Here is a 10,781-nt window from a genome sequence, read left to right as displayed (position 1 = left end):
TTGTTCTAACTTCTAACCTTCCCCCTCCCTCCCCCCCCCCCCCCCCCCCAAAAAAAATGTACTGGAATTTGATTATTTTAATTCATTTATTTTGATTAGTTTCTATTACATTTGAGATATTTGATTTTTTTTTTTGTAAGTTTTAATGTGAAATAGCATTATTCTACAATGACCACCATGTCCCTTGATTATCTAAAATAATCTTCTTTTAAAATAAACAAAAATCTGATTATTAGTCTCTAAATTATCAATGTATCCATTGAATATTTATAAAATTTTCAATCAGCAAAAACAAATTATAAGAATCAAAAATGAAAATTGGGTATCATATAAAATAATGATAAAAAAAATGGGTTAATATATATGAATTATATTTCTATGAATATTAAGTTTCAGTGTTTCACTGTAACTTCAAGTACGAAAATGAATCTTCATTGTGCTTCTCTTGCTGCAACGATATCTTCCGTTTGCTCCATCAATGAAGCCACACACAAGTCTCGCACGCTTCAGAAGCGAGTCAACTCGGACGCGCCAATCAAACTCAGCACCGAGTTTCTCTCCCATGACTCGCTGGAACCCACCACCAAACCATGCTTCTGTGGAAGAAGACACTTCATTGAAGCTGCAACACTGGGAACTACCCTATTTCCAATACAACCCTCCAGAGCCACCAACCCACCACGTGAATACACGGTAATTACTTTTTTGCCACTGACCCATATGACAGAAAAGAGAAAAGCTTGCATTTTGAGTTCAAATTCTTGCCAAAAACTGATGCTTTTGATGACATAATTTGGAAAAAAATCACTTTTTTATTTTTGTGTTTGTAGGCTTTGCTTAAAAAGTTTCATCCACCAAGACCTGATTGGTACGAGGAGTTCTATGCTTCGGTTATGAATTCAGCTACTAAGGATTATGAAGCTGAGGTTTTTTGTTCATTCCTCATTTTTATGGGGTTTGTTTCAAGTTTTTTTTTAATTTTTTTTAGATGGTGTTTTGTTTTTGTTGTTATTGCATTGTGTTCAAGTTTGGGGTGTTTCCTTGTAAGGTTGCAATGTACAAGTCTCAAATCTTCGGTAACTTGAAGGGGAAGGGTCTAAGAATATTGGAGATTGGCATCGGAACCGGTCCCAACCTCAGTTATTATGCCAGTGGCTCTGGTGTTGAGGTCGTTGGTATTGATCCAAACCCGAAGATGGAAAAATATGCTCGGTCCTCGGCTGCGTCGGCTGGATTGCCTACTTCAAATTTTGAGTTTATACAAGCTGTATGCATGTTATTCTCACTAGTTTGAATCCTCACTTTAGAATGGGAATAGAAATTATGCCATGGAGAAGTAATGGTCTAAATGATGATTCATTACTTGTTATTCAAATCAAAACCTTTAATTAGTATAGAATATTGATTAGGTTAAGTTACTCAGTTGGTCGATTAAAACCACCATAAACTAATCCCAGGGACCTATTTTTTTAGTATATGGACCCAATTCAAAAAACTTAGTTTAGGAACCTACTTGTAAAATTCCCAAATAGTATAGGGACTAGTTGAATAATTTAACCTATAGATTACAAAGCAACATGTTTATAGATGCTTTCAATGATCGTGGTGATTGGAGCCTATCAGGTAAAAGCTAAATGTGGATGATGTATTATCATTATTCTGTGTCAGAATAATGAAATTTGAATAGCCTAGTACAAGATAGAAATATAGAAGCCTTATCTCATGATGAACTAGAATTGGAAGCTATCCTCTTTATGGATAATGCTCAAGAAGGGAATGAGATTGATACTCTATACTTGTTTGTAGGGATTATACAGTAATTTATGATGAGATTGATTTATAATTTTTATTTTTTTAGCAATGTTAAAGGAGTATATGTTCTTAATTTGGATTGAAGAATTGTAATTATATATTTATGATGTTCTATGAATTTTTTTACAAATATGTATCATTCACGTATTGCATCCTATATATTTTCAGAATGGACGTATCTCTGTATTGTATCTGTGCATCACTGGCCTAGTATAATAATCAGTATAACATGTATTTTGCCAATCGATTTTGAAGTTATTCTTATTTTCTGAAACAGACATTTGTGTAGAGAGGTTTCTTTTAGAAGAACCATCTTTCACTAGATTTTTGTTTTATTCAATTTAATGTTGTCTGTTTGTGGTTGTGTTAATTGATCTTCAAATTTTGAAGTTCTCTCTGTTTAGGTTGGCGAGGCTATACCATTAAGTGATGCTTCTGTTGATGCAGTTGTTGGAACACTTGTCTTGTGTTCTGTTAAAGATGTTGATATGACACTGAAAGGTAATGAAACTTTTAGAGAGTCTATTTTTGTTCAAATATTTTGGCTTCTTTTGGGATTTGGTGCATACAAGACTTTACAACCAAAGAGGAGCATTTACTAAATCCATTGTTGTGTGTATTAGTTTATTTTGCTGAGTTTGTCTCAGCTAGGTTGTGTAATTATTAGATCTCTTTAGCTGCAGTTTAGTTTGTTCTCATTCTGAAACAGTTTATTGTTTGAAAAATGAAAACTATGCTAGAAATTGGGACGTAGCACTTATTTTATAGTATACATGATATTTCTGCTGTTGAACTCTGTAAAGAAGCAGAAAAAAGGGGAAAGAAGCTTTGGATGTTTTTGAATGAAAAAGGAGACCAGAATCATAATAAGCATTGCATCACATTTGAAGACACATATTTATCATCCTCTACACTATAATCAATCCTTGAAAAGGACAATTATGCTGACTGATAATAGATAGACATTAGCACTATATAGAGAAATAGAAAAAAGACAACAAACAATGAAATAAATAGATATTGTTTTAAATAATTGTTTATCTCTTTCTAGTTAAATAGATATTATTTTAGATAATGAAATAAATATTTCACAATCGATGACAACTAATAAAGTATGAATGTGATGGTCATTTTCTTATAAATAATATATAAAGTGTCATGAACCAACTACTCAAAAGCTTAAGCTATTAGGTGAAGAACCAAGAGTGTTTGTATATCAAGCAATTAATAATTACAAATATTATGGAAACTTTAATTATATAATATAATATTCATCATATACTATCTCCACATAAATTACTAAATAGAACAATTAGACATGATGATAAACAGCCATGGGATTGGAACATCGCTCTTGTCTACTGAACAATTTTCTGATATATTAATTTTCACATTGCACCTATCTATCATGCTGCTTTTAGTTTTTTTTTTATTTTTAAAAAAAAAAAAGAATGTAGGAACCAATCTATGAGGGCATACATATAGGGAGATTTCATATGTACAACTCTTTTACACACTCATATACTAGGTGAGAGATGAGAGTGTGAGAGGAGTGAATCTTGATTAAGATTAGATTTAACTAAAATAATTTTGACTATTCATGTATGGTTGTACTTGTACGACTTAGATTAATTCCTCTCATTCTCACGCTCTCATTAGACACACCTTATATTATGTGTGTGTGTGTACATTATGTATATTCATTAATTGTGTGGCACTTAAGTATATCATCTAAGTCAATTGCACTTTGCATGTAGAAGTGAGGAGGGTGCTGCGACCTGGTGGACTATATGTGTTTGTAGAACATGTGGCTGCGAAAGGTGTAAACAAAACTTTAAAATTCACTGACTCTGTAGAAATGGATACCAGTAATCGTAGTAAATAGCTTAATTTTGGTTAACTTTTGTGTTTTCATGCATACACAGATGGAACTTTTCTCAAATTTATGCAGAGAGTTCTTGATCCTCTGCAACAGACACTTGCAGATGGGTGCCACCTTTCTAGGGAAACCGGAAACGATATATCCAGGGCCGGATTTTCAAGTGTTGAGCTCAACACGGCATTCTTGTCTAGTGCTACATTTATAAATCCCCATGCATATGGAATAGCTTACAAGTAGCATGAAAAGAATGTCTTTAATCCTCTTAGCCTGCCAGCTACAAATCTACAATGCCAGGAAACGATTGTAGCCTTTTTCAGGTACTTCACCCGAGTGCAGGTTTCAACACAAAAAAACTCATCACTAATTGTGAAGCCCTGTGGTGATCAATATCTATTTACATCTATGTCTTGACCAATTTAGCATCAACTTCAACATGCTTTGATCATCATGTGAAGGGCCCCTCTTCATATTCGTGAAGATCACTGCGACAGGTAGCTTCTTATTGGGGGCATGTTTGTAAATAATGAAGCATATAATTGAAATTTAAAAAAGAGAAAAAAAAGGACTTTCTTGTATAATCTGCTAACTTGATGTGAATGTGACTAAGCAAGAACTTGGTTAGTTTGTTGTTGCACTCATTTGTTTTTATAGATCTGAATTGTGTGTTGAAGGTTTGTTTTGTTGGTTTGCTTTGCTTCCTTTCCCTTTGTTATGATCCGTGTCTGTTGTCCTCATGTATACATCTATGATCTATCCAAGTGTTATAAACATTATTATCAAAATAATGACTGGCAGCAATATTGTGCTGTGGTACGGCACTATGGTTAACAAGCTTATATCAAACTAACATTATTATCAAATAATTGCATAACTATATATAATTTCTTATATATGGATCTATAATTTGTATTTAATGCAAGGTTCTATGGTTAACCAGCTAATGGGGTTTTGCTTTGGTTTGATGGCTTTGATCCACTTTTTGGACCCCCTTATGGGATGGTAGGTGAAGGTTCTATTTCATTATGTGCTAAATTATAAGAATAATTGCGTAATGTTCATTACTAATGATGATAGAAAACGACAAAGCCAAAATGTTGGTTGGTTACTTTGTTTAGTGTAACAAACATGAAATGGCCGTTTACCTTTTGCTTAGAGCATATATTGGGAGAAATGCCATGAGTAAATTTGGCAATCTTACAGGGCAACTATCATTTTCATGACATTTGCAAAATTCACTACCATTTGTTTTTTGAAGTTTATAATTGTGCAATGCAAGTGTAGTGATTTAAATGAAATGGTCACTTGTTAAAAGAAATGTAGTTGAGAGCTACATGTGATTGCGAGAATTAACCTATTGAAAGAGTGACTTTTTTTGCATAGACTTTATTGACACAAAGCCAATAAGATATTGACACACCAATGTTACATTAATGAATATAACCCTTCCTTTAATAAGCATTAATGTGTTAATATTTTGTCAAAGTTGTACATCCAAGTTAAATACAATAGATTTGTGTGTAATTTCTTATTATAGAGTAAAGAAAATATAATTTTGAATTGTGTAGAAAATTTAATATAAAAATTATTATACATTTACTTTTAATATAAGTATTTTAAATATATATCACTTCACTCTAAATTCCTTTTTGAATAAAATCAATTTCATAAATATGATATTCCAAAATTAAGTTTAGAAAGATTCAACCAATTGCTTATTAAGTAATTTGTGAAGAAACATAATGCTATTAAACAAATGCACTTGAGGTTGTAGGCTTTCATGTTATTCAATAATTCTAACTTGTGATAAGTGAAGAATTTTTTTTAAAAAAAGGTGGCTTTAAAGAGTATGTGAATTTTTTTAAAAAATATTATTTTATGTAAATTTACCATTACCAGTAAATAAGAAATAAGTACTGTAACATTCAAATAATTAACTTTTACAATAATAGAAGCTCACATGTAAAAATATGATGGTAAAAAGCATAAAAGATTCGTTTGGTAAAGTTAAAGCTTTAGCTAAAAGTCAAGAGGTCACTCCATAGCTTATATTGGCAGCACCTAACTTTTATTTTAAAAATAATATATGTCAGATTCATTAAAATAAATAAAAATGAATTTTTTTTAGAATGAACCCCCTCCACGGAACTTTGACAAAATATTTTAACTTTTAATTATAACAAAGACTGCTTTTATTTTTTATTTTTCATAAATTTGGAAAGAAAATAATTAAATAAATTATTATTATTTTCAAAAAATTTATATCAAAAATTAAAAATACATAAAATAATAATACTTTATGTTTAAAATTAAGAAACAAATTCAAAGCAAACAAATTATTGAATTTTTTCATTTCACAGGTAAATATTTAACGCAAAACAAACTTTAGTTAGATTTCATTTTTATACAACATTTGTACAAATTAGAAGGGAAAACCTATAATAAAATAATAAACTAGATAATGTAATGAAGAGATATAAGAACATTATAAATAATGAATAATACATAATTCTATTTAAAATTATTGAGTGACATACTGAGAAACATTAAAAACAAGTGACATTATATTAAAATCTGACATAGTTGTTATACTTAAATCATACTAACATGAATTTGAATTCCAAATCATACTTATGGAAAAAAATTATTAAAAGAAACAAAATTCACTCAATAATCTTCACACCTTGATGATTAGTTTCATCACTTTTAATTATATTTGATTTCAGAAAGAAAAAAAATATTAAAACAACAAACGTCAAAACCGTTCCCAATTAATGAAAGAAAGATGCACAAACCACAAAGTAAATGATTGCAAATTTGCAATGAAAAACAATTAAAAAGAAAAAGACCGGTGCAAACGGCGCGTTTAAAGTTCAAACAGTTTATTTAGAAGAACACAAACAGAAGATTGCGGGTGCCAGCTGTTCAACCACTTTGCTTTCTTCTTCTTCTTCTTCCTCCCTTTGGTTAGTTAGGGTTTTCCTTTCCACAACTTCACTTTCTTCTTCACTTCGCACATTGCTTTTTTTTTTTTTTTTTCTTTTGCAATCACACATTACAACAACGTAATTCCTCCAAAAACTGAAAAGCAAACACACACAATTTGGCTCACTAGAGAACTCGCACGTGCCATCACTGTCCTGTCTCGTGTGCGGTACGAGGTTCTGTTTCCCCTGTTTTTCCTTTTTCCTCTAGTTTCTACTATTTTTTTTTGGTTTTAATAAATTAATTAATTAAACTATGGCTTCTTTTTTCGCATTTACTGTAAATTTGGTAAAGTAACATTTGATTTCTTTTTAGATGTGGTTTCTGTGCAGTTATGATAGTCGGTACCCTGTGTGTGAATGTAGGGTTTTATCACTTTGTTTGGTTTTGGATTTTGTAACCGTATTTCAATTTTTTTTTAATATTGTGTTTCTGTGATTTAGATGTCACTTTTTGAATTTATTGCAATCTGTTAACTAATTAACTAACTTGATGTTTATTATCGCCATGCTTGGTTTTGGCTTTAGTGAAATTTTTTTAGTATAATGTTTCTTTGATTTAGATATCACCTTTTGAATTTATTGCATTTTGTTAACTGATTGGTGTTTATGGCTTAAGGTGATTGCTGAAAGTAGCTTTACATGTTTGCTGTATTTTACTTTTTTTTTTTGGTGGTTGGAATAGTAGTGTTCGCTTTATTTCATTTAGATGGTGAATGGCATTCCTTTCTTCTTCTAATTGTAGGGTTTTAATGGTGGAGCTCTTGTTGCTAGTGAAATTAAGACTCCATTAGAGATGAGGGTTGAAGGTGGAAGTTATTGAATGTTGAATTATTCAGCTTGAGGAGTTGCCAAGTTGGAACTTACTTTTGGAAGTATTCATCTTGTGTGTGTGATTACTGAGTTGACGAGTGTCCAAATTAGGTTGGATTGGAGGCATTCAGAATTAGGTTTATTGTGTTATTCTGGGAAAATAGCTAAAACGGGGTCGCTTTGTTGTGTGGCTTCAAGGCCACATGAATCAAATGCTGGTAGTAGGGACTGGTCCATGGGTCCAAATGAGCCCTACTGGCGAACGAATTCAAGCTATTCGCCACCTCCGACGAGGTGGGATTTCAGATTTCAGTCCGAAGGGCTGCCATATGATGTGAATGATGGTGTTCAACTCTATGGGTCATCTACATCATCAATTGATAAAGAAAGTAGAGGCTGGGTCAGAGGCAACCACCTGTATGATCTTCACTATTCTGCTTCAGATGATACTGGGATTTTCCTTAGCAGTCCATCTGACCTTTCTCAGGGTCCTCAGTGGACGCCACCTGCAATACAAGAAATCAGTATTGACAATTATGAAACTTCGACTAGGAAAGGTAAATCCTTATATATGAATATTTTAAATAGTATGCTGTAAACATTTATAGAACACATGTAGCACTTTGTGTCCAAGATATGCTATATATTCTTTAAGATCCATGTAGTGGACATATTCTATCATTTTTTTTTCCTTCATGAAGCTTTTTGCACACTTTTCTTTCACCATATTTACTGTTTGAAAAAACTGGACTTTCAAATGGGTGGGGGGAGGAGCAGCAAGTCAGCGATGTAGTGTTGAGGGTGAAGCATGTAATTGTTCCTGCTTACGATAGCCTTCAGCCAGCAGTGTTTGAGAAATATTGACTTTTAATTAATTGGAATGGTAAATGACATAAAACAACCATTTGGATAATGTTACAGCAAAACAGCAGAAATTTAAATATAAAATTAAAAACAAATATGAAAAAAGAGCTCCAGTTTGCAGATTCTAAATAAATGATTTAGGGTTTAGGTCAACAATGTGGAATGTATGTTTTTAAAAGATTAATCAAGGTTGTTTGTTTCTAGTTAAGACTGTTCTCAATTTTGTTTGTGGTTTATTCTTTCACCACTATAAACTTGGTTGATGTTACTTCTGCTTATTGAACTGCCTCCTTCTCATTTGAACTTTTGATAGATTCTCATCCTTCTGTTGACCGGGTATCTTTTACTCCCAATAAGGAGGTAAGTATTTTGGGTTAAGGACTACTAAAAAAAGTGTATGTTGGAAATTTATTTGACATATGTTTGTCTTGCAAAATAGACTAACGGGTATGAAATATTTTCACAGGGAACATCCGTGAATCCCAACAGTGGGGGTTCAACGTCTTCTCAGTCGGAAAGTAGTGAATCTGAGTCTACTGCAAAATCACGTTTATCCTCTCAGAGGAATTTCTCTAATCTTCGTTCATTCATGTCTAAGCCCATTCATCCTATGTCCTTTAATGACCTAACAACTACTAGGGATGCCTTTGATCCTGCAGTTACAGATTTTACAGAGTTTGATACTTCCACTCCACTCAGAGATGGCCACCGTTGGAGTAGTGCCAGCAGTAGTCAGGAGTTTGCTGACATTACTGAGTCATTTGAATTAGAAACTCCTGGTCGCTCACATTTTCTGTCAGATGGATTTAGATGTGGTTTGTGTGAAAGATTTCTCACACAGAGATCACCTTGGAGCTCCCGTCGTATTGTGAGAAGTGGAGACATGCCTACAATTGGGGTTCTTCCGTGTTGTCATGCTTTTCATGCTGAGTGCTTGGAGCAAACAACGCCAAAGACACAGAAAAGCGATCCTCCTTGCCCTGTTTGTGTCAAATTGGAGGAGGAAAATTCCCCTGATCAAAGGGGCCACTTGAGATTGAGGACTGGTTTTCCAAGGCTTAAATCATCTCGTGACGATGGACCCTCAAGACCTTGGGGCTGTGTACAGGTAGGTGATTGTGTTGAAGGGGCTCTGCATGCACCGCCACGCAACACGATGCTCCTGCTTAATCGAAATCGCATTAAGAAGAACCTTTCTTTGAAAGGTAACATCGGCAAGGAATTTCCAGGTAAGATGAGGAAAAATGGGACATTTTCTTCACATCTGTTTAGTGGAAGCTCAGCTGATGGGGAAGCAGTGGGTTCCTCTAAGGCAACTGCAGGCCCAAGTGTGTGGAGGTAATATCAAATGTTGGTAAGTTGTAACTTTCACCTAGAGATTTGCAGAAGCTGACACTCCCACTTTGTTGAGCAAAATTTTATGACACTGATTCCTAACTTGTTCCAGATTTTGTATAGATTGATTTGTTGTATGTGTTTCGGAACTCACGCTTGGAGCTTGATCTTATTTTGCTTGATTTATGCATTGATGTGTAATCTTTAGTCGCGGTCTTAAAAGTTAAAATATCTACTTTTGTTGGTGGAGTTAAGATTGAAAAATAACCAAGGGAATAGTTTAATTAAATTTTCCATATCAATTAATATTGCATGTATGATGAACTAAGTCGAGCCTTGTAGAGGAATATGCTATGCTCAAAATTATAGCGGTCGTTTGGTTTGAAAATAATGTTAGGAATCTGATTTTGTTATTTTCAAGAGTTTCTAAAAGCAGAAAATTAAAATAGAAAACGTTTTCGTGAAATGGACAATCTTTTGTTTTTTTTCATTGTAACTTCAGTTCACTCTCAAATTAATTGAGCTAGCCCGCGAGTTAAATATTTTAAAAGTTCAAAATTAGCTCACTGACCAAATTACCAAAGTGTACAGCTCTAGTTCTTATTTAGTTCATAAATTTATGGCGTATTTAGTTCTGCTTTGTCTCGTGAAAGTTTTACCAATTCCAATGGTGCCTTCGGAGCAGCAACAGCGCGCGCACACACAATTTAATTACCTATTTAATGCTTATAGTTTTTAAACTTATTTCTTTTAATTTTTATAATGAATTTTTTAGTTTCTGAAATTTACATCTTAATTTACAAAAGGTTTCTGTCGTTAAAATTATTTAATTAATGAAATTAAAAAAATTTAACAGATCTCGTTAAAATTATTTAATTAATGAAATTAAAAAAATTTAACAGATCTTCGGAGAATTAAAATGTAAACTTTAGAGATTAAAAAATTAAATTTATTAAATTTTAGATACTAAAAAATTCACTTAATTATAGGGATTAAAAGAGATAAGTTTAAAAACTATAAGAACTAAATAGGTAATTAAAAAAAATACTATTTGCATAGTTATTGAGTGCCTATATGATAATTACTTATAATCA

At 32.6% G+C, this 10,781-nt stretch overlaps 2 protein-coding genes across 6 annotated transcripts; both read left to right on the top strand.

The window, feature by feature from the left end:
• Window positions 1-380: 380 nt before the first annotated feature.
• Window positions 381-4,364, top strand: LOC100786271 (methyltransferase-like protein 7A). 3 transcript variants are annotated; one of them, XM_006574847.4, is made up of 6 exons: window positions 381-693; window positions 831-926; window positions 1,049-1,267; window positions 2,217-2,313; window positions 3,573-3,632; window positions 3,738-4,364. In XM_006574847.4, exons 1-6 carry the CDS (start codon window positions 424-426, stop codon window positions 3,929-3,931), a joined length of 936 nt encoding a protein of 311 aa, XP_006574910.1. In that variant the 5' UTR covers window positions 381-423; the 3' UTR covers window positions 3,932-4,364. The 3 variants fall into 3 exon arrangements, with proteins under 3 accessions (XP_006574910.1, XP_003518740.1, XP_006574911.1); XM_003518692.5 differs by having other exon boundaries at window positions 3,570-3,632; XM_006574848.4 differs by lacking the exon at window positions 3,573-3,632.
• A 2,151-nt stretch (window positions 4,365-6,515) lies between these two features.
• LOC100789831 (uncharacterized) lies at window positions 6,516-9,894 on the top strand. Of its 3 annotated transcripts, none has more exons than XM_014766448.3 (4): window positions 6,516-6,657; window positions 7,421-8,045; window positions 8,666-8,712; window positions 8,819-9,894. In XM_014766448.3, the coding sequence occupies exons 2-4, from the start codon at window positions 7,724-7,726 to the stop codon at window positions 9,692-9,694; spliced, it is 1,245 nt and encodes a 414-aa protein (XP_014621934.1). In that variant the 5' UTR covers window positions 6,516-6,657; window positions 7,421-7,723; the 3' UTR covers window positions 9,695-9,894. The 3 variants fall into 3 exon arrangements, with proteins under 3 accessions (XP_014621934.1, XP_014621930.1, XP_014621933.1); XM_014766444.2 differs by having other exon boundaries at window positions 6,561-6,845; XM_014766447.2 differs by having other exon boundaries at window positions 6,577-6,852.
• The last annotated feature ends 887 nt before the right edge of the window (window positions 9,895-10,781 follow it).

This window comes from Glycine max, chromosome 2 (assembly GCF_000004515.6).
Source record: "Glycine max cultivar Williams 82 chromosome 2, Glycine_max_v4.0, whole genome shotgun sequence".
Taxonomy (NCBI): domain Eukaryota; kingdom Viridiplantae; phylum Streptophyta; class Magnoliopsida; order Fabales; family Fabaceae; genus Glycine; species Glycine max.
The sequence above is the reverse complement of the archived record's forward strand: the minus strand, read 5'-3'. Positions and strand labels throughout refer to the sequence as shown.

What these genes read in the sequence shown, in the direction of transcription:
- LOC100786271 (XM_003518692.5), top strand. Translation starts at nt 424, where the DNA reads ATGAATCTTCATTGTGCTTCTCTTGCTGCAACGATATCTTCCGTTTGC. An exon ending in CTAAGGATTATGAAGCTGAG is followed by an intron (nt 927 to 1,048) that starts GTTTTTTGTTCA and finishes TTTCCTTGTAAG; the next exon opens with GTTGCAATGTACAAGTCTCA. An exon ending in ATTTTGAGTTTATACAAGCT is followed by an intron (nt 1,268 to 2,216) that starts GTATGCATGTTA and finishes CTCTCTGTTTAG; the next exon opens with GTTGGCGAGGCTATACCATT.
- LOC100789831 (XM_014766448.3), top strand. Translation starts at nt 7,724, where the DNA reads ATGGGTCCAAATGAGCCCTACTGGCGAACGAATTCAAGCTATTCGCCA. An exon ending in TGAAACTTCGACTAGGAAAG is followed by an intron (nt 8,046 to 8,665) that starts GTAAATCCTTAT and finishes AACTTTTGATAG; the next exon opens with ATTCTCATCCTTCTGTTGAC. An exon ending in CTTTTACTCCCAATAAGGAG is followed by an intron (nt 8,713 to 8,818) that starts GTAAGTATTTTG and finishes ATATTTTCACAG; the next exon opens with GGAACATCCGTGAATCCCAA.